At 42.8% G+C, this 23,802-nt stretch overlaps 1 protein-coding gene across 2 annotated transcripts; it reads right to left on the reverse strand.

Annotated features, from left to right (window-relative positions):
* Positions 1 to 2,140: 2,140 nt before the first annotated feature.
* LOC120027420 (histone-lysine N-methyltransferase EHMT2-like) lies at positions 2,141 to 22,364 on the reverse strand. 2 transcript variants are annotated; one of them, XM_038972351.1, is made up of 27 exons: positions 22,315 to 22,364; positions 21,643 to 21,709; positions 21,364 to 21,531; positions 20,948 to 21,207; positions 20,667 to 20,745; positions 20,259 to 20,338; positions 19,986 to 20,126; positions 18,859 to 18,930; positions 18,582 to 18,702; positions 18,362 to 18,466; positions 17,970 to 18,106; positions 17,240 to 17,383; positions 16,697 to 17,007; positions 16,201 to 16,425; positions 15,798 to 15,880; positions 15,548 to 15,654; positions 15,202 to 15,324; positions 14,742 to 14,843; positions 14,048 to 14,152; positions 13,641 to 13,795; positions 13,098 to 13,410; positions 12,903 to 12,980; positions 7,346 to 7,461; positions 4,074 to 4,160; positions 3,368 to 3,446; positions 2,996 to 3,171; positions 2,141 to 2,725 (listed from the first exon to the last, which is right to left on the reverse strand). In XM_038972351.1, the coding sequence occupies exons 1-27, from the start codon at positions 22,339 to 22,341 to the stop codon at positions 2,545 to 2,547; spliced, it is 3,642 nt and encodes a 1,213-aa protein (XP_038828279.1). In that variant the 5' UTR covers positions 22,342 to 22,364; the 3' UTR covers positions 2,141 to 2,544. The 2 variants fall into 2 exon arrangements, with proteins under 2 accessions (XP_038828279.1, XP_038828278.1); XM_038972350.1 differs by having other exon boundaries at positions 20,259 to 20,341.
* Between the last annotated feature and the right edge of the window lie 1,438 nt (positions 22,365 to 23,802).

Genomic DNA, 23,802 nt, shown 5'->3' on the forward strand with positions numbered 1-23,802 from the left:
TATAAACCGTGAGAAACAGGAACAGGCTGCCCAAACACATGGTCACTTCCTACCCCCCGCCCCCCACCCCACCAGGATGTCCTGACCGGAAGCCCAAATATGGGCATGCACACGTCATCATGACATAGGGTCATAAATCAACATTTTGACGTGTGACATCTACTTTATTCTCTCTCAGGTGTAACACAGACTGAGTAACGAAGTGACACCAATCAGTGTGCCGTACATGTTAACGTGCTAAAACTCCAACCTCAAAACATAAATGGAAAAAACTAAACCTGTACAGAGTTCATATAATGAAATCAGTCAATTGAAATAAATAAATTAGGCCCTAATCTATGGATTGGACATGACTGGGAATACAGATATGCATCTGTTAGTCACAGATACCTTTAAAAAAAAGTGGGGGGTGGATCAGAAAACCAGTCCGTATTTGGTGTGACCACCATTTGCGTCATGCTGCGTGACACATCTCATTCGCATAGTTGATCTGGCTGTTGATTGTGGCCTGTGGAATGTTGTCCCACTCCTCTTCAATGGCTCTGTGAAGTTGCTGGATATTGGCAGGAACTGGAACACACTGTAGTACATGTCATTCCAGAGCATCCTAAACATGCTCAATAGGTGACATGTCTGGTGAATATGCAGGCCATGGAAGAACTGGGACATTTTCAGCTTCCAGGACTTGTGTACAAAAGATCCTTGCTACATTAATTATAATGCTGAAACATGAGGTGATGGTGGATGAATGGCACAACAATGGACCTCAGGATCTCATCACGGTATATCTGTGCATTCAAATTGCCATTGATAAAATGCAATTGTGTTTGTTGTCCGTAGCTTATGTCTTCCCATACCACTGCCAGCAATGGGGCACTCTATTCACACTACTCGCCCACATGACACCATACACGCTGTCTATCATCTGCCCAGTACAGTTGAAACCGGGATTCATCCGTAAAGAGCACACTTCTCCAGCGGCCATCGAAGGTAAGCATTTGCCCAGTGAAGTCGGTTACACCGCCGAACTGCAGTCAGGTCAGACTCTGGTGAGTACGATGAGCACACAGATGAGCTTCCCTGAAACGGTTTCTGACAGTTTGTGCAGAAATGATTTGGTTGTGCAAACCCAGTTTCATCAGCTGTCCGGGTGAGTGGTCTCAGACGATCCCGCAGGTGAAGAAGCCGGATGTGGAGGTCCTGGGTTGGCGTGGTTACACATGGTCTGCGGTTGTGAGGCCGATTGGACGTACAGCCAAATTCTCTAAAATGACTTGAGGCGGCTTATGGTAGAGAAACTAACATTAAATTCTCAGGCAACAGCTCTGGTGGACATTCCTAGTCAGCATGCCAATTGCACACTCTTCAAAACTTGAGACATCTGTGGCATTGTGTTGTGACAAAACTGCCCATTTTAGTGGCCTTTTATTGTCCCCAGCACAAAGTGCACCTGTGTAATGATCATGCTGTTTAATCAGCTTCTTGATATCCCACACCTGTCAGGTGGATGGATTATCTTGGCAATGCTCACTAATAGGGATGTAAACATGTGAGAAAAATAAGCTTTTGTCATATGGAACATTTCTGGCATCTTATTTCAGCTCATGAAAAATGGGACCAAACACATGTGTTTAGAATTTGGTTCAGTATATTTAGGATGTTTGAGGGAGTGACTTACTACACGTCACACTAAAAGCCCTTATTGCTTTGGAAAGGTTTCATTCTATCTCCCCATGATCTTCAGTGATTAACATGAACAAGCCTGTCAGATGGACTTTGCTGTCAGTATTATTGTAGAAGTTATAAAAGCAAAGAGTTCATACTCCCTTTCTCATCATGAGCTGTAGAAGACTTTGCAATAACCATGAATTGGGGCAGAGGAAGGAAAGCATGGTTGAGTTGACTCGCAGATAGTGGCACCTTTTCAACACGTCCCAAAAACGTTGTCCAAGACCAGATTAAGGTGCTGTTCAGAGCAAAGGTTCAAACTAAAAAGATTAGGATACAGATGGAATGTTACATTCTCAACTGCAAACTATGTAGAAATTTGAACAACCAATTCTCTGGATTGTCTCGGCTGCATGATATTCAGCGAGTTGTATGAAATGCAACACTGCTGAAACAAATGTAGATCCTTAGGTCGATGTGTAATAACATTTATTAAATGTCAGAACATAAAACAAAAAAGGGACTTTGTTTAAAAAAAAAAAAAGACATATGCATAACTTCATTACTACACAAGTCAGCTGTTGGTAACTTCAGTTGCTTCACAGCAGTAGACTGACTATCATGGTAGAGTACTGTGAAATTAATTATTCAGTATGTATTTGGCACAGCAAGTGGTGAGCATAACTTGATCTCTCATGGCAATACTGTACTGTATGAAAGGGTCTTACACAGAAGACACCTTTTTTCCAGTCACTTATACCCCATACATCGAAGAAGTTAAGATTTGTCTACCACACTGAAACAATAAATGCACAAATTCATACAAAATGAACAGTAACAGTGTAAAAAAATACACGCAACAGGCCCCAGGGAAGCCTAGGAGTTTCCTAACATGGCAAGCCCAGGGTCAGTCTCCGATTCTGGGCAGGCCTCCAGTCGAGCGAGCCTGCTCTGCTCCAAGGCAATGGCCTCCGCTGAGTGTTTGCATTTCTCTGATCCACACTGGCAGGTGAAGTATTTACTCTTTATGTCCCAGAAGCGGTCTCCATAATCAAACCTGTGTACACAGAAAGAACATTGATACAATTCTCAGCCTGGAATTAGTGTATGTTAATATCATAATCCTAGTGGAATAAACAATATACTCTCAGGCCATTTTATTTCTGGTGCAAGAGAAGTGATACATGGAATAGATGCTACTGTTACTGAAAAAGTAGTGCCAAATCATGTTTAAACTTTCCTAAGGCAGTATCAAAGTCACTCCACTGGGCTTCCATTTTGTGTCTGGCGCTCAGATCCACAGTGTGTGTGCGGTGCAGCCTCTCACCCTAGCTCCTGTCCCGTGAGGATGTCTCTGGAACTGAAGAAAGCGATGCGGGGGAAGCGCAGGTCCTGGTGTAGCATGAATACACGCACAGGGATGATGTTAGGGTCGCACAGGTGGTTGATGAAGCGGCTGATGTTACCGTAGTAACGGGCATCGATGCAGTACACCTCCCCATCCTTTAGAGGGAAGGAGAGAGAGAGAGAGATGTATTAAGGCGCATAGGAATATCAGTGTAGTCTGTTTTTAAAAACGTCTGTGTCTAAATGACGGTAAAGTCTACACCGGTTGTATTTGGCGCATGTGACAAATCAAATTTGATGTATTTTATCATTTATGTGTAATCCTATGAGAGGAAAAAAACTGATGAGGTACCTTGTTGTCCAGGTCAAAGAGGTAGGAGTCATCTTCTCTTACATCTGCCTCTGCATCAGAGATCAGTTCTCCAACATATCTGTGTGGAGAGAAATGTTACTTACATTCATCAACAAGCCAATTAATTAATTGACAAACTGTCAAAACATTAAATTAGCCAATCATACCATTGGAGCCAAATTCCCATTTTCTTTATTTGTGCTATATTTATTGTTTTGCTCCATTTAGAATTAAAAATAATAATATATATATATATAAGTAAACATATTGAATTAATGAGTATGGTTGATGAATATGTTTTTGGTTTTTCATGGGTATTTAAAAGCATTATGGAGCCTTTCCTGGGCACACCTTTTTTCCCTTTCATGTTCCCCTTCCCTTTACCTACTTAGGTTTTTGGCAGTAGGAGTCAACTTTGCCTCAGGTGTGGCAGTACCTTACAGTTTTTTTGACCGCTACGCAAATACTTGGAACTAAGAAAGCTGTTAGTCCATACTTTGTGTTTACAATTTTAATCTGATCACTTTGACTATCGATGGAATATAGCCCATGAAATTACCTTCGTATGGAAAATAAAATGTATGCTTGTTTTTTTTTACACTATCAGAGCATTCCTGTGGCCTCAAGGCAAGTTTGGAATTGGATTACGAATTGCCTTTATACACACTAATTTTCTTTTTAAATAACCAAACGCACACACACTTACTCGCAGATGAAGCTGCCTTGGGGAATGTCCTGTAGAGCCCGTACTCCCCATCCCATCTTCTCTGTCCGGTACAACTGGAGACGCACCCTAAGAGGGAGAGAACGTATACAAGTGCTATTGTACCAGGACACAGACCAGAGAGTAAGATTAGCATTTTAGTCATTTAACAGATGCTCTTATCCAGAGTGACTTACAGTAGAGAGTGCATACATTTTTCGTAACCCCGTGGGAATCAAACCCACAACCCTAGCATTGCAAGCACCATGCTCTACCAACTGAACCACACGGGACAATTTAAGACATTGAAAAGAACATAAAGACTGATGAGATAAATCAAAGTGTGTGTTTGAGTAAGAGATGAGGGTACAGTCATAGATACAGTGTCTTCAGTATTCATACCCCTGGACTTATTCCACATTTTGCGGTGCTACAGACTGAATTCAAAATTGATTAAATTGATTTCTCCCTCATCTACATACAACAGCCCATAATGACAGTGAAAATATGGTTTTAGAAATTCTAGCAAATTTATTGAAAATGAAATACAGAAATATCTAATTTATATACAGTACCAGTCAAAAGATTGCGCACCTACTCATTCAAGGGTTTCTCTTTATTTGTACCATTTTCTACATTGTAGAATAATAGTGAAGACACATAACATGTTATCATGTAACCAAAAATGTTATTCAAATAAAAATATTTTATATTTGAGATTCTTCAAAGTAGCCCCCCTTTGCCTTGACAGCTTTGCACACACTTGGCATTCTCTCAACCAGCTTCATGAGGTAGTCACCTGGAATGCATTTCAATTAACAGGTGCCTTCTTAAAAGTTCATTTGTGGAATTTCTTTCCTTAATGCATTTGGACAAATCAGTTGTGTTGTGACAAGGTAAGGGGAGGTATATAGAAGATAGCCCAACTTGGTAAAAGACCAAGTCCATATTATGGCAAGAACAGCTCAAATAACCAAAGAGAAACGACAGCATCATTACTTTAAGACATGAAGGTCAGTCAATGCGGAACATTAAGAACTTTGAACATTTCTTCAAGTGCAGTCGCAAAAATCATCAAGCGCTTTGATTAAATTGGCTCTCATGAGGACCACCACAGGAAAGAAAGACCCAGAGTTACCTCTGCTCCAGAGGATAAGTTCATTAGTGTTAACTGCACCTCAGATTGCAGCCCAAATAAATGCTTCACAGAGTTCAAGTAACAGACATCTCAACAACTGTTCAGAGGAGACTGCATGAATCAGGCCTTCATGGTCGAATTGCTGAAAAGAAACCACTATCAAAGGACACCAATAAGAAAGAGACTTGCTTGGGCCAAGAAACACGAGCAATGGACATTAGACCGCTGGAAATCTGTCCTTTGGTCTGATGAGTCCAAATTAGATTTTTGGTTCCAACCGCCGTGTCTTTGTGAGACGCAGAGTAGGTGAACGGATGATCTCCGCATGTGTTGTTCCTACCCTGAAGCATGGAGGAGGTGGTGTGATGGAGTGGGGGTGCTTTGCCTGTGACACTGTAGGTGATTTATTTAGAGTACAAGGCACTTAACCAGCATGGCTAACACAGCATTTCTGCCGCAATACGCCATCCCATCTGATTTGCGCTTAGTGGGACTATCATTTGTTTTTCAACAGGACAATGACCATTTGACCAAGAAGGAGAGTGATGGAGTACTGCATCAGATGACCAGGCAAAGGATGGCTACTTTGAAGAATCAAAAATAATTTGATTTGTTTAACACTTTTTTTGGTTACTACATGCGTGTTAGTTCATAGTTTTGATGTCTTCTATTATTCTACAATGTAGAAAAAAGTAAAATCATTGAATGAGTAAATTTTGACTGGTACTGTAAGTCAAATTTGACTGGTACTGTAAGTATTCACTCCCCTTTTGCTATGACAATCCAAATTGAGATCAGGTGCATACAATTTCCTTTGAGCGTCCTTGAGATGTCACTACAACTTGGAGTCCACCTGTGACCAATTCAATTGTTTGGACGTGATTTAGAAAGAAACACATCTGTCTATATAAGGTTCCACAGTTGACCGTGCATGTCAGAGCACAAACTAAGTTATAGAGTTTTGACAGTTTCCAAGAGCACAGTGGTCTCCATCATTGGAAAATTGAAAAAAATATGGAACAACCCAGCCTCTGCCTAGAACTGGCCGCCTGACCAAATTAAGCAACCGGGCAAGGATCTTGGTCAAGGAGGTGACCAAGAACCCAATGACCACTCTGACAAAACTACAGAGTTTCTTGGCTGAGATGGGAGAACCTGCCAGAAGGACAACGGTCTCTACAGCACTTCACCAATCTAGGCTTTATGGAAGAGTGGCCAGACGGAAGCCACTCCTGAGAAAACAGCCACATGATAGCACACCTGGAGTTTGCAAAAAGGCACGTGAAAGACTGAGATCATAAGGCAAAGAAGTCTGGTCTGATGAGACGAATGCAAAGCGTTTTGTCTGGAGAAAACCAGGCACAGCTCATCACCCGTCTAACACAATCCCTACCATGAAGCACGGTGGTGGCAGCATTATGTTATGGGAATGCTTTTCAGCAGCAGGGACTGGGAGATTAGTAAGGATAGAGGGAATGAATGGAGCCAAATACAGGCAAATCCTTAATGAGAACCTGCTTCAGTGCAAACGACCTTAGACTGGGGTGAAGATTTACGTTCCAACAGGACAATGACCCCAACAATACAGCCAAAGCAACGCTGGAATGGCTTCTGAACAAAAATGTGAAAGTCCTTGAGTGGCCCAGCCAAAGCCCAGTCTTGAATCCAATTAAATCTGTGGAAAGACTTGAATATTGGTCTTCACCACCACTCCCCATTTAACTTAACAGAGATTGAGAAAATCTGCAAGGAACACTGGGAGAAAAACCCCAAATCCAGATGTGTAAAGCTGATAGACATACCCAAGGCGACTCTCAAAGCTGTAATCGCAGCCAAATGTGCCTCTATAATGTATTGACTCAGGGGTAGTAATACTTATGTAAATGAGATTTCTGGATATAATTTGTAATACATTTGCAAAACTTTCTAAAAACATGTTTTCACCTTGTCATTATGGGTATTGTGTGTAGATGGGTGAGAATATAAAATAAAAAAATAAAGGTTTTATCCACTTCGAATTCAGGCTGTAAAAACAATGTGAAATAAGTCATGGGGTATGAATACTTTCGGGAAGGCACTGTATATACAATAGTGTTCTAATTCAATATGTACAGTCGTGTAGTAACACAGCTCTTACTTGATCCCTGCCTGCACCACTCTGTTCTTGCAGGTGCGGTAGCAGGAGCACGCCAGGTTACACTCAAATATGAGAGGCGGTTCGATCTTATTGAACTCCTGGAGCAACCGGTGGTCCTGGTGAACACAGAAAACACATATAGTCCCCCACGAATAATGCTGCGCCCCCCTTGGGTCAGTCAGTGTACATTTGTAAATACCGGATCTCTTACGCCAGACGCAACATTCATCAAAACAGAACCATCACCCTCTCAGAAGCGTGTCTGGTGCGTAAAACCCGCGAAATCAGACAAACAAAAAGGTGTAATGGGTTTGTGCTCAAATGTCGCATAAAGCTTACTTCATTATTCATTTTCTCTGCATCAAGGGTAGCGTACACAGACGTTTCGGCTTTACAGCCTTCTTCAGTGTGTAGGTACAATTATCTTAATTCAAAACAGCATTTGTAAAGAACAACCAATGAGCAGCAGGTGCTTTAAATCAGGGTTGCCACTCATCTGCCAATCAGAGAAGTGGCTTTTCTACCGGTATACAAATTAGTAAAAGAAATACAGATTTATAGGGTATAGGAGCGGGCACAAATCAACCGGACAACTCACGAATCAACCGGACAACTCACGAATCAACCGCGCCAGGTGTCCGCGCCCCTGAATACATCATATCAATTCATGAGACAGCCCACCACAAAGGACATCAGGCACAGCCGTTAATAAATGTGGGGCCAACTCATAAACGATACGCAAAATCTGATATACAAGAACACTGTCCATAACAGTTTAAATGTAGCTTATAAAGGTGAAATCTAATTCTTCGTTTAAACCGTGTGGAGATACAGAATTTTATTTATACACTGCTCAAAAAAATAAAGGGAACACTAAAATAACACATCCTAGATCTGAATGAATGAAATATTCTTATTAAATACTTTTTTCTTTACATAGTTGAATGTGCTGACAACAAAAATCACACAAATGATCAATGGAAATCAAATTTATCAACCCATGGAGGTCTGGATTTGGAGTCACACTCAAAATTAAAGTGGAAAACCACACTACAGGCTGATCCAACTTTGATGTAATGTCCTTAAAACAAGTCAAAATGAGGCTCAGTAGTGTGTGGCCTCCACGTGCCTGCATGACCTCCCTACAACGCCTGGGCATGCTCCTGATGAGGTGGCGGATGGTCTCCTGAGGGATCTCCTCCCAGACCTGGACTAAAGCATCCGCCAACTCCTGGACAGTCTGTGGTGCAACGTGGCGTTGGTGGATGGAGCGAGACATCCCAGATGTGCTCAATAGGATTCAGGTCTGGGGAACGGGCAGGCCAGTCCATAGCATCAATGCCTTCCTCTTGCAGGAACTGCTGACACACTCCAGCCACATGAGGTCTAGCATTGTCTTGCATTAGGAGGAACCCAGGGCCAACCGCACCAGCATATGGTCTCACAAGGGGTCTGAGGATCTCATCTCGGGACCTAATGGCAGTCAGGCTACCTCTGGCGAGCCCATGGAGGGCTGTGCGGCCCCCCAAAGAAATGCCACCCCACACCATGACTGTCCCACCGCCAAACCGGTCATGTTGGAGGATGTTGCAGGCAGCAGAACGTTCTCCACGGTGTCTCCAGACTGTCACATGTGCTCAGTGTGAACCTGCTTTCATCTGTGAAGAGCACAGGGCGCCAGTGGCGAATTTGCCAATCTTGGTGTTCTCTGGCAAATGCCAAACGTCCTGCACGGTGTTGGGCTGTAAGCACAACCCCCACCTGTGGACGTCGGGCCCTCATACCACCCTCATGGAGTCTGTTTCTGACCGTTTGAGCAGACACATGCACATTTGTGGCCTGCTGGAGGTCATTTTGCAGGACTCTGGCAGTGCTCCTCCTTGCACAAAGGCGGAGGTAGCGGTCCTGCTGCTGGGTTGTTGCCCTCCTACGGCCTCCTCCACGTCTCCTGATGTACTGGCCTGTCTCCTGGTAGCGCCTCCATGCTCTGGACACTACGCTGACAGACACAGCAAACCTTCTTGCCACAGCTCGCATTGATGTGCCATCCTGGATGAGCTGCACTACCTGAGCCACTTGTGTGGGTTGTAGACTCCGTCTCATGCTACCACTAGAGTGAAAGCACCGCCAGCATTCAAAAGTGACCAAAACATCAGCCAGGAAGCATAGGAACTGAGAAGTGGTCTGTGGTCACCACCTGCAGAACCACTCCTTTATTGGGGGTGTCTTGCTAATTGCCTAATTTCCACCTGTTGTCTATTCCATTTGCACAACAGCATGTGAAATTTATTGTCAATCAGTGTTGCTTCCTAAGTGGACAGTTTGATTTCACAGAAGTGTGATTGACTTGGAGTTACATTGTGTTGTTTAAGTGTTCCCTTTATTTTTTTGAGCAGTGTATATATCCACATGGCTTCTCTTTGGAGTAATGTGTTTTCATAAATCACCTCTACATGGTGGACAAACCTTTTCGATCACGACGCAACGCAATTAAGTATCTCGCAACTGGCGAGGTGATACCTAGACGTCTAATAGTGGATTTATGTTCTCCAAGGTGTACTTTCAAGGCACGGGAAGTTTTTCCAAAATAAATCTTATTGCAAGAACACTAACATATAAATAACTCCTTTAGTAGTGCAAGTTATACATGACTTTGTTTCCTTATGGTGCTACAAGAGGGACATGATCTAACGGGAAGCATCCTTTATAGGAAGGCCTCTTTTCTCTCTGACCACATCTGATTTAACCAATGTTTGATAGATTTCTTGATCGTTTGTAGGTGAATAAAGGTGGATTCTGGAAGTACGAAATAAAGAGGAGTCTGATGATAATATGCCAATGTTTATTGACAATAGACTTGATGCCATTACGGCTATCATTGAAAGTAAGTATATAGTTTACAGAAAACTTTATTCCATTTTGATGGGATTTATTAAGTAACTAGATTCTGTTCAAGCTTTTAACTTTTTTTTATTTTATTTTTAGCTTTATCAAGCCGGGTAACCTCTCAAGTGAAAACACTAAAGGAGAATTTAATTGTGTATCATATTCTTCCTCTGTCACAGATGCAACGCAGTCTATGAAGTTGGCTTACTGGTAAACCTCTTAGGGGGAAGAGGCTGTAAACCCGAAACATCTGTGTACGTTATCCCGGATGCAGTGAAAATCTTTTATTTTATCGAATACAGTACCAGTCAAAAGTTTGGACACTTACTCATTCAAGGGTTTTTCTTTATTTTTACTATGAAATAGCGCATATGGAATCATGTAGAAACCAAAGTGTTAAATAAAATTATTTTTTTATTTGAGATTCTTTCAACTAGCCTGCCTTGAACACAGCTTTGCACACCCTTGGCATTCTCTCAATCAGCTTCCACTGGAATGCTTTTCCAACAGTCTTGAAGGAGTTCCCACATATGCTGAGCACTTGTTTGCTGCTTTTCCGTCAATCCACGGTCTAACTCATGCCAAACCATCTTAATTGGGTTGAGGTCAGGAGATTGTGTAGACCAGGTCATCTGATGCATGACTCAATCACTCTCCTTCTTGGTCAAATTGCCCTTACACAGCCTGGAGGTGTGTTGGGTCATTGTCCTGTTGAAAAACTAATGATAGTCCCACTAAGCGCAAACCAGATGGGATGGCGTATTGCGGCAGAATGCTGTGTTAGCCATGCTGGTTCAGTGTGCCTTGAATTCTAAATAAATCACTGACAGTGTCACCAGCAAAGCAACCCCACCATCACACCTCCTCCTCCATGCTTCAGGGTGGGAATCACACATGCGGAGATCATCCGTTCACCTACTCTACGTCTTACAAAGACAGGGTGGTTGGAACCAAAAATCTTAAATTTGGACTCATCAGACCAAAGGACAGATTTCCAGCGGTCTAATGTCAATTGCTCCTGTTTCTTGGCCCAAGCAACTATCTTCTTATTGGTGTCCCTTAGTAGTAGTTTCTTTCATTAATTGGAACATGAATGCCAGATTCACACAGTCTCCACTGAACAGTTGATGTTGAGATGTGTCTGTTATTTGAACTCTGAAGAATTTATTTGGGATGCAATTTGAGGCTGGTAACTCTAAATGAACTTATCCTCAGCAGCAGAGGTAACTTGGTCTTCCTTTCCTGTGGCAGTCCTCAAGAGTTTCATCATGACTCTTGATGGTTTTTGCGTAGGCACTTGAAGAAACTTTCAAAGATCTTGACTGACCTTCATGTCTTAAAGTAATGGACTATCATTTCTCTTTGCTTATTTGAGCTATTCTTGTCATAATATGGATTTGGTCTTTTACCAAATAGGGCTATTTTCTGTATATCACCCCTACCTAGTCACAACACAACTTATTTGCTCAAACGCATTAAGGAAAGAAATTCCACAATTAGCTTAACACAGTCACACCTGTTAATTGAAATGCATTCCAGGTGACTACCTCAAAGCTGGTTGAGAGAATGCCAAGTGTGTGCAAAGCTGTCATCAAGGCAAAGGGTGGCTACCTCAAAGAACCTCAAATATATTTAGATTTGTTTAACACTTTTTGGGTTACTACATGATTCCATAGTTTAAGTCTACACTATTATTCTACACTGTAGAAAATAGTAAAAATAAAGAAAAACCTTAGAATGAGTAGGTGTGTCCAAACTTGACTGGTACTGTAATTAAGTAAGCTTTATGCAACATCTTTTCAGACGTATCATCCACCCAAGTTGTCAAAATTGGGCCAGTGAAGTCTGAGGTATCACGTGGGTTAGCTAGACTCATATCCCTGAGCATGCGTGCCAAATTTCAGCACTCTGATTAAAAAAGATCAAGAGAAACAAACATGTGCCTGTTGTAACGCCCCCGTGTGGATGATATGAATGTCCTTGCATATGTTGACTCTTGACAGTGTTTGCATCATGTGTACCAAATTGTTACAATATGAATATCCTTGACTGATTTATATGCATTTGTGTGCCAGATCACACCCACGTGAATGTTTATTGGCCATGTTGTTTTAGGTACTCGTCTGGAAAATATTGCTTTGTCCATAGATGCCATATATCAAGTTTTGTGCAGATCAGTCAGGGGTGAGGGCGTGACCCTTTCCATGTTAGCATTTTCAATGTATTGTTATTGCGCCACCATCTGGCCAGTCAGTGTAATTTTGTAAATTCTGGATCTCTATGGCAAGACACATCATTCACCCAAGTTGTCAAAATAGGGCCAATGCTGTCTGAGATATCGTGTGTGACTAACGTACAAACAGATGGACGGAGACAAATCCACAGTCCCCTCCCCAATTTCATCATGGGTGACAAAAAAGGGACATACACAGTTTGTTACACTTTATTTGGAAAGTCCATCACAAATAATCTATGTTCAACAAACTATCCACAGTTCAATAAGATGATATGTACAATTTGAAGAAGCAAGCTCTGAAAACCTAGGATTTTTCCATGGTTCCAGATTTTGTTTCCTTATTCAAATAGAAAACTACAACATTTACAGCTAGAACGGCTGAATACTTTAAAATCCAAATAAAGTGGGATGTAAAATAAGTAATGTGTCACTAACCTTGTCGTACCAGCAGCGGATACTGAGCTGTCCACACAGACAGTTGCTGGAGGAGCAGTCATCTGTGCAGCTGCAGTGCTGAGGGACAGATACAGACACAGGTTTGTAGAAAGAGAAAACGCATGCCTCATCAATGATAATAAGTATCATAGTATGGATCATCTAAAAGTGTGTGGTGTTACCATATGTATGTACCTGTAAGTGCGTGATGTTGCGGTCGATGTTCATGGCTGAAGTCTCACAGTTCTCAGAGACGTACTTGTAGTCTGAGGGACATCCCTCATCATCCACTGCGTTCACACAGGGGATAGGCACATTCTCATACCCCTGGGCTACGTCACTGCTGATGATCTTCTCTGTACGAAGCATGCGATTGGCTATCCCTCTCCGCAGCTTCCGGTTTATCTGGAGTGACACCCAGACGGGCGAATCGGAACGCGCCAGAGAAAGAGGCGTGTCCCCTTCCCTGTTCATGATGTCAATGTCTGCCCCCCTAGAGAGGAAAAGCCTGTAGAGAGAGAGAGAAGGAGATAAGCAATCAAAACAAACAAAGGTGCTAAAGTTGCCCTTAAACACAGATCTAGGATCAGATTAGGGTATGGGGAGGGTAATCTCAGGGGGGCGTAAAATGCTCACCTGGCTTCAGATTAGTATCTACAGACAAATTCCTTCCATTCCAAACTGATAGACTATAGGAGTGACCGATGGATGCGATTGACCGGCCATAGGGCTACTCACGTGACACACTCGAGGAAGCCCTCCCTGGAAGCAATGTGTAGGGGAGTGTCCCCGTGCATGTTGACAGAGGACAGCTGGCAGCCAGCATTCAGCACCATCTCCGCTATCTCCACATAGCCTGCGAAGGACGCCCAGTGGAGACACACATTCATCTCCTAATTGAAAGAGGAGAGATTTTTATCATCCCAGAGGGACTTCAATCACAAATTAATGGATATAAAAAAATACATTATTAGAAAAATTGGAGTCATATAACCAAAATTTCCCACACCTTCATTAAATCAAGTATCAAGAAGCAAATGCTGTCGTTTCAAGGATTTGTGCCTATAAATCCTACATACCTTCCTTCAAAATCAGTTTGGCCATTGTATGCCAATATGTTGTTATAGCAGGACAGAAAGACTAACCTTGTCCTTGAGGGTGACGTCAGCCCCCCTGTTAAGCAGTGCTCTGATGACATTGATGTGCTTATGCTCTGCAGCCCAGATGATAGAAGTCCAGCCTCCACTATCCTGAAAGGGGGATACAGCACATTGACAGAAGGTTAGGGGACTGGACTATACAATAGTACTCAAGCCAATACAGCCAAACACAAGTGCTATGGTTCAGTACGTTACATGGAGCTGGTACATAGATTAAACATACAGGTTTGGTCTGCTGGTAATAGTTAACTCAGTCTATTGACTAATTAAGAACTACAGGTACCCAACACTAACAAGTGACACATGATACAGCATCTGTTATTGAGTACATTGAATGATTACTATACCTACAAAGGAAGAAGTTAGTGCTACGCAAAGTAAAGGAGTACTACACTGCAGAGACAAACATAACATACAGTTTGAAACTAGACAAACTCTGGTTGGCATATGTATAAAAAAAATAAAAAAAATTGAAATATTTTTTTTTTTAAGTTACAGCTTCATATCAAATAAAGAGAATCATATTATCAACTGTGCATGAAGTCTGAATCTGAATCTCAGAATGTGGTCAATGAACATGACAGAGAGTGACACAGACTGATAAAACACACACACTGACTTGTTGGTTGTTGCCACCCTGTCTAGAGCCCAAGAGTGTTCCTCTCTCGCTCTTCCCCACCTGTGCGTTGATGTCCACCTGTCCCGTCTCCAACAAAAGGGTGACAATGTCCAGACTTCCCAGTTTGGCTGCGTGGTGGAGACCAGTGTAGCCATCTTCCTCCTGGAGAGCAGAGGAAGGGGAGAAGAGAGGAAAAACAGAGGAAAAGAGTGAGGAAAGAGAATGGGAAAAAAACAATAGTTTGGGGGAAGGAAGACAATAGGAGAGGTGGACAAAGAAATGCTCATGTTAATATTGGTCAGAAGTGGATAACTTGATCACAATCAAGATTGTATTAACATACCGCCTACAGGTCCTAGCTACAGTTAGTCTAGAATAGATTCTCCTGTTGACTTCTGAGGTGACTCAAGGTGATTATCAAGTTCTTTCAGGTTTAAATCCTTTACGGCTCATGTTATTAGAGCCACTACTAATGTTAGCGAGTCGGCTTTGGTATGGGGGCTGTTTACCAGACACTCACAGTGTGATAGACGCAGGCTCCGTTCTGGACCAGGTACCTGGTCACCTCCACATGGTTGTTGATGATGGCCTCCAGGAGAGGGGTCCTCATGGATTTGTCTTGGACGTCCAGTTTCGCACCTGCCTGTAAATAGAAGAAACATTTATTTGAGCACTCTGGTGAATAAGAACTGTATGAGAGACACTCTGATCCATATTTGGGTGAAAAAATGTAAAGGAGTCACTTATCACCATAATGATAAAGAGCAGGGTCGTATTCATTTGGGCACACCGTAGTAGAACGTTTGCAACAGAAAACTGCCTAATGAATTTCACGCAGTTGTAATTGAAGTGAAAAGATTGTGCACCTGCACCAGCATGTAGCAGACCTCCAGCAGGCCTCTCTGGGCTGCAACGTGGAGAGCACAGCGTCTGTTCTGGGATTCAACCTGGTAGGCTGGGTCTATGCCCTCCACTGAACCAAACATAGAGAGGACGTTGAGTGGAGGAGTTATTAGCAGCAGTAGGAGTCAATGTCATCTCATTCATTCACTTGCATACGACCCTGTATCACCGCCTGGTACGGCAACTGCCGAACAGATTCCTTATGACACTTACTGAGCATGAGCAGAACTCGCTGCACCTCGCCCTGCTTGGCGGCTGGATAGAGCTGGCGGGGGTGGAACCTCAGCTTCTTCCTCCTGACCAATCACAACCAATAAATCACCAAGTGAGAACAGCTCCTATGTTATGGCTGTCAGGACTCTGTAAAATGCATCTCTCCCACACCTATTCCCTGGACTAATAACTGATCCAACACCATTAAATACATTTCCCCAATTCAGTCAGTTCAGAAAAATGTTTATTTCAACAAAGGAAGAAAAGATGGATGTATTTTCAAAGCATCTAAACAGGGCTCAAGTGTAGCTGTAAACAATTCCCATCAATCATTGATTTGCAATAATAAATTGTTATTCTAAAAGACAGACCACTATTAGTCTATTTCATTATTTTGTCTCACCTCTCAGTGTCCTGGGTGAGAATAGCCTTCTGCAGTGCTGCCCTACTGGGTCCGGGGGGAAGTGCACTGGGACAGATTGGCTTCCCATTGGGCAGACAGAGGGAGGGTCCCACACTGTCCACTCCCCCCTCCCCTGGGGGAGCTGCGTTGACAGGCCCTGCTGCCACAGCGGCTTGGGGGGGCTGCTGCTCCGGGTCCTTCTTTACCACCCCACGCATCCTCGCACTGACGGATAGAGAGGAGAAAGAGTTAGTAAAAAAAAAAAAGGCTGGGACAATTAGGGTAGTGCGAATATCCATAATTTCCACATGAATAGTTATCAAATAATACAGAATCACAGACAAGCTCAAATCAACCAATTATCCACAAATATGCAACAAGCGGAACAAAAGCACCCAATGATTGGAGTGCAGTGTAGGAAAAAAAAAATCATACTGCATTCTACACTTAGTCATATCACACATCTTAATTTCCCTCTTTCTGCCTCCATCCTCACCTGATAGGGCCTTCTGGCCTCTTCCCGTTCTTCAGCGCCCCCGTGGAGGCCGCCAGGGAGAGGGCCGAGGGAATGGAGGGTGGGAGGGACGGTGTGGTGGTGGAGGAGGCTGAGGTGGTGACCACAGTGACCGCAGATGCTGAGGGGGGGATGGTGACCTCTTGGGCCTCCGAGGCATCCTCGCCACAGTGGGGGCAGAAGAGCATGCCCGTGCCCATGCCCCTGCCCCTCCCAGCCCCCAGCACTGTCACACAGCCCCGGTGGAAGCGGTGGGCAATGCGCTGGTCCGGACAGCACTCTAGGAAGGTGCCCTGGGAGATCAGATAGGGAGGGGTGTGTGGGTTAAGGCCAGGTCAAACATATACTGTACATACCAACTTATAATGCATCTCAAGTGTCCTCTCTGTGTCTCCTCTCCATCTTTACAGATTTGAAAACACAAGCTAAGTCTGAAAAGAATATGGAGGATGTCTACTTGGAATTTGCTTTCACCTAACCAGTTCAGACAGTATGCGTGATTGTGGGGGTGGCACAAAACCTTACCGCGATACAGAAGTATCCACATCCAGGGCAGCAGTGATGTTTGACCATATGTGACCGATGGCTCTCGCACAGCACCATGAGGGAAACCCGACTGGACGGGCGCATGGTCTCCCCCTTCAGAATGATATTGGTACAGCCCACCAGCTGCGAAAGACAGAGGGAGGGGGAAAAATTGAAAGGGAAAGTAAGTAGTGAAGAGTCATATGTTGATTCTAAATGAGATGAATCGCCTATATTCAATTAGCAGCGACTCCTAAAAATATGATGTAAAAAAATATAATGACGATAATGGAGCTATATATTTTTTTACAAGATCATCTTTGAGAATTAACCACCAGAATAAAAACTAAACCAACAGGGAGAATCTAAAATTCCCAAAAAAGTAACGGCATGGGGCCCCCATAGAATTAAGTGAATAAAAAAAAAATCATGTTTGTGTCACTTAGATAGCATAAGAACACGGCATAAGCCATGGTTAAATGTGCAGAATTGCAGGAAATTTGCTTAAAATCTGCAAATTCTCTTCACCCCATGGCAAAATTGCAGGATATTTGTTTTAAACTGCAATTTTTTTTGTCTGTGCGACCAAGAGCGCGGCCTCTAAAACGTTCAGTCAGAGACTGCACCATTGGCCACACTCAATACCAAGCTCCCCCCACACTAACTTTGCCACCGCTGCTGAAAAAAATCCTAGGTGAAACACACTTCATGTAGGCTACATGTAGGCTACCTCTCCATTGACGCTCTCTGTGGCCATGCAGAGTCTGTTGGGCCGTCTGCTGGCGCCGTCTACGCGTGGTGCTTCCATCCTGCAGCTGCACAGAGGCAGCTCCTCCAGACGCTCTGTCTCCCCACCATCACTGCCTTCTACACAGACATGCAGATAAGACATTCCATCATCGGTGTTATATGGTACTATTCACTGTAGCAGATAATCAGTGCTATTCACTGAGAACCATATCGTGGCTTTAGTTATGTTCGCAAATCATGTGGCTCACAAGACATCAATGGGAGATTTGTGTCAAAGTTACAGGAAGCATACGTCAAGCTAGGATTTGACCCGGAGAGTCCATGGATAAAGACATGCAGATTGTGTATTGTGTGTGAACACCATCTACCCACCGTGGTGAGGTGAGAGTGTTAGGCTGTCTGCAGCCGCGATGTCCAGGGAGCCCAAGGCAACCTCTGTGTACTCGCGGGACCCACCTAGAGCAGATGCTGTCGACACTGCTGGGAGTTACAACAGAAAATAATAATTGACCAGCAATAGGGCACTGTGGTGATGATAGTGCCGGTGATAAGACTATTTATACAAACTAATGAAGATCTCCCTGTCACTCGCCTCTTCCTGCCTCTACTCCTTCGACTCTCTCTCTCCCTTTTCCCCGCCCTGGGCGAGTCCATGGCGAATCGCTGCTCACTTTGTTCCTCTGGCCCTGCCTCTGTGGGTCCGACTCAGAGCTCTGTGGGCAAAGAGGGTTTGGTTGACCTGCAGAGAAACATTGCTTTGCCCAAATAGACATTATGTTCCAGCAAGGGAATCTAATGCAACACATGTTGCCTAAAACTGCCCGGTAAATGATTGTAACTACCAACACAGGAAGGGTTCAACTACTCACATGATCTGTCATGTTACCAGACTCCTCTGCCTCTCTTTCATGTAGCCTTTCCTCTATTCTACCATCTTCAGACTGCAAGAGGAAAAATGGAAGGTATACATATGGAAAGAGAGCAGCAACAGTGTCCTTGTAACTATTTAAAATCGTGGCTGTTCAGCATTAACTCTAACTGGTACACCAAGCAAAAAAATACCTGAAAAATATATTTTCTGCAAAATGTGTATTTAGCCTCAGCATAGGCCAATAAATGAAAAAAATTGTTTGCCTGACTTAAAAACGTTGATAGGTAACGCATAACAAACTTCTCAACCAGCCGGTTGAGTTGCCCAATTAGAGTAAACAAATTTTGTATAGGAATTTGCATATAATTTTAAAATAATCAAAAATATATCATACATGAATTTACATTATGTCTACTTCATTTACTTTTAAAACGGGGACTGATATCAAATATTAATACATATCATACATGTGTCAAAATATCATCATTAGAATGAATGTAAATTAATGCATTTACAGTTCAAATGCTTTGAATATCAGTAAAATTACATGTACTGAATGATATTGTGAAACATACTGCCGATAACAGGCAGACCGTGATTAATGATACGGATTTGAAATAATTTGTGTATTTGCACAGACAAAAAAAATCATCCATTGTCCATTTGACTTCATAGCATTCCTTTAATAGGCAACTCAACCACCTGGTAGAGCATATTTTTCAAGAGTTCCTAAAATTGTAAAACTAAATTTTAAAATGATTTGAATTACTTTTGTTTTATATGTCAACAACATTTTACAATGTTGTAATTTTCCATTTTATATACAACTAGTACAGAAAAGTGTGATAAATAAGGTTCAGTTTTGCTCATGTTCACTTCCTGGTTTTCAACCATCTTTGAATGCGTGTTTAAACAAATATGGGATTCTGATAAAGAGAACTACATGACCATTTTACTAAATGGCATTGATCAAGATGATAAAATATGCCAAACTAAATTCATGTTTAATTTCATTTAAAATTGGTTGAGCTGCCTGTTAAAGGGTATATACAAATGGGTTGTGGCCACAATAATCATATTTATTCTGTGGTGAGCATGTCTTTTACATTGATATTAGCCTCTGACCTTGCTGTCGGAATAGGCTGCGTCCGTGTCGTCTCTTGCATAGGGGTTATAGAGAAGAAACTCGTCCTCGTCTGCATCCTCCTCCAAGTCCTCCAGCCAACTGTCACGCCGTCTCGCAGCCTCGCGGAGTACACGATCTTCCTGAAATTCAAGTAAGAAAAACTAAACGTTAGGTCAGGGTCACTCCTTAATAACTCAACATGAGACCCATTATAAGCAACTATTATCTCAAAGCAATAACAAAGCACTGACACACCCCTTCCCCGTCCCTACCTTCTGCTCTGTGCCTATAGCGCTCTCTGCCTTCTCAGGTGTACCGTCAAAACCTTGGCCCAGCCTTCTCCTTTTTGCTGCTGCTGAGTAAGAGACACACATTTAATGTGACATAATTCAAACAGTAAGTAATCTTACACAAACATTAAAAGGAAAGATTCACCTATTTTGAATTTTATATTGTGTGTGTGCATCTCTGAGCGACATTCTATCGATTCTCGGAAAAAAAAAAAAGTGGTGTACCGGCTATATTTCAGCCTGCTTGAATGGAGAATGGCTCAGAGACATGAAATGACCCCGGGAAACGATAGAACATCGCTCAGAGACGCATAAATAATATAGAACATTCAAAATGGGTGAATCTTTCCTTTAACTCAGTCTAAATGTATGCAATATTTCAACGCTGACCAGTATCACTGTCTGTCGTGAAGCTGGTCGTGGGGTCTGTGGGGTTGACTGGCACGATTGGAGACTCAATGCACCTCACCTGAAAGGCAAAAACTCTATGGATCAGATGGTCAGGAAGTGGTTTAATGTGACAGGAATAGAAACCTTGAGTGGTAAAATACTCTTCTTGTCAACATACTAACTCAAACATAAGATATGCCCTTTTTGATTGATATCACAATATAAAATGGCTATTCTAAAGAATATAGTGCTACTACCAGCCATCGTCTTAGGAGACTCACCTGTGTTGGGGGAGGTCTGTTCATGGTCTTGCGAGCACGGTGTATCTTTTCTGTCTGGGGAGACGAGGATGAGGGATGGGGAGAGGAGGATGAGGGATGGGGAGAGGAGGATGAGGGATGGGGAGAGGAGGATGAGGGATGGGGCGGGAGAACTTTACTTCCAGGACCAAAAACACTCATCTTTGCTCTGCCAGGTGGAGAGGAAGTGGAAGTGGAGGAGAGTGAAGAGGATGTGGATGGAAGGGTCTTCGCTGCATGTCCTGTGAGTGAGGAATAAACGAAGGAATCATAGGTTAAACCAGATTATGAACACTAAGGAAGAGAGAGAGAAAAGAGAGAACTGACAATAAGATAAACATGAAATCAATGTTATTTCAGTCTTGTAACCATGGACACTAGATAGATCAATCTTATACCTGCAAGGTTTCTGCTGGACACAGAAGAGGATGTTGTTGATAGTCGTTCGCTCTCCTCCCCGTTTTTCGAACCATCCCCCTGAATCTCCTGGAACAGCGACTGTGACAGCATTCCACCCATCGGCTTGGTCTCCTTCGTAACCACTGCTGTGGCAGTACTTGCATCACCTAGGAAACATTCAAAGCCTCTGCATCAACATGCACAGCACAACCCAATTGGGTTGTAATAAAAAGGTGTATATATTTGAAAATCTACAGTAGACAAATTTACATCCATACCTTCATCTGACTGGCTTGAGAGTCTCACTTTAGGTACAGTTTCCAATGCATCATTCTCAGAAAACTCCTAACATTGGGGAAATACATGAGCAGGACATGAAGGACTCATTGGAATTTTTTTTGGGTGCAAAAGTTGCAGATCACATCACAAATAATATACTGAATAAATGAATGAATGAATACAACCGTAACAAGAGAGATTTTAACATCCATAATAGCTGGAAGTGTTATGTCCAGAGGTAATGTCGAAATTGTAGTGAGTGACACTGAAATGCACGCACGCATTGAAATGGAACTTTTCCTATTGTAACGTTATGCACGAGCCAACTAGATAGCTACTGAAGTTGAAACATTTCAGGACCATTGAAAATGTTGGACACTCAATCTCCACAAAATGTACTGCAAAATGTAGGAATATTTGCTATAAATGTTTAATTGTGAACCTTTTCCTAAATCTTCCAGAGCCCTTTTCTACCTGTGTCTGGCAAGCTAGTTAGCTACGTTAATTGTTTACGGGGGCTGGCTTCATGCTAGCAGAATGCCAGAAACAAGACTATGCAAGCAAAACAACTCGCATTTCGTGTATGTATATTTGGTGTATTGAATAACTGACTAATTTGCAATCAACATAGCCGTTGTAAATTAGCTAAAATAAAGCGAACATTTCTTTACCTTGGTAATTTTCTCATCTGCCGACATGTTTCCAATGAAATTAGACGTATTTGACGTGGTGCGTGTAAACGTGCATTCTCCGCCCCTTTCTTCGTTGGCCATTCTCTCGTTTCCGGGTTGGGACATCCGGTTTTGTGCAATTCTATATCCGGTCTAAGAAGTATGGTCTTTTCGCAAACCAAAAATGTAGCGTACGTCTGTTCGAATTCGAGAGAAAAAACAGCCGTATCTAAAGCCTCGCACGTTGAAGTCAATCGGGATTGGGCTTGCTCGAATTGCGTTTCCACTGCCTCCAGAATATTACTGATGTCAAATTGCTAACTAGAAATTGTAAAAAGTAATGTGGCTACAATTAGCTAGCTATGCAGATTTTCACCCTCACCACGCTGCAACTAACGTTACCCCATACTCCCGATGTTAGCTAGCCAAATTGGCTAGATTCGTCGCTAGGAAAGCTAACTATCTTGATTCCTGGCATTGGCTACAAACTAGCAGGCTAACCAGACGACAGGTTTGAAAGGGTAACGTTAACTAGCTAGCTTTCAATCCCTGCTAGATCACGTTAGTTTCAACTCTGCAAGTTATTAACGTTAGCTGGCATTCAAGGGCTGACTGTTCTTAAATGTTATTTTGTGTAACGTTAGTGTAAAAACAATTAAGGATCCAACTATGTCAACAAATCACATTTTATTTGTCACATGCGCCGAATAAAATAGGTTTTGACCTTGGAGTGATGCTTACTTACGAGCCTGTAACTAACAATGTAGTTGTAAGAAAAATACTTAAAAAAATAAGAAATAAAAGTAACAATTAAAGAGTAGCAGTAAAATAACAATAGAGAGGCTATATACAGGGGGTACTGGTACAGAGTAAATGTGCGTGGGCACCGGTTTGTCGAGGTAATACATGTGGGTAGGGTTATTAAAGTGACTTATGCATAGATAATAACAGTAGCAGTAGCGTAAAGAGGAGTAGGGGGCAATGCAAATACAATAGTCTGGGTAGCCATTTGATTAGATGTTCAGTGGTCTTATGGCTGGCTTGGGCTAGAAGCTGTTTAGAAGCCTTTTGGACCTAGACTTGGCGCTCCAGTACCGCAGTCTATGGGTAGGGTGACTGGAGTCTTTGACAATTTTTAGGGCCTTCCTCTGACAACGCCTGGTATAGAAGTTCTGGATGACAGGAAGCCTGGCCCCAGTGATGTACTGTGGTCAGAGGCCGAGCAGTTGCCATACCAGGCAGTAATGCAACCAGTCAGGATGCTCTCGATGGTGCAGCTGTAGAACCTTTTGAGGATCTGAGGACCCATGCCAAATATTTTCTGTCTCCTGAGGGGGAATAGGTTTTGTCATGCCCTCTTCACGACTGTATTGGTGTGCTTGGACCATGTTAGTTTGTTGGTGATGTGGACACCAAAGAACTTGAAGCTCTCAACCTCCACTACAGCCCCGTCGATGAGAACGGGGGTGTGCTTGGTCCTCCTTTTCC

This window comes from Salvelinus namaycush, chromosome 32 (assembly GCF_016432855.1).
Source record: "Salvelinus namaycush isolate Seneca chromosome 32, SaNama_1.0, whole genome shotgun sequence".
NCBI lineage: Eukaryota > Metazoa > Chordata > Actinopteri > Salmoniformes > Salmonidae > Salvelinus > Salvelinus namaycush.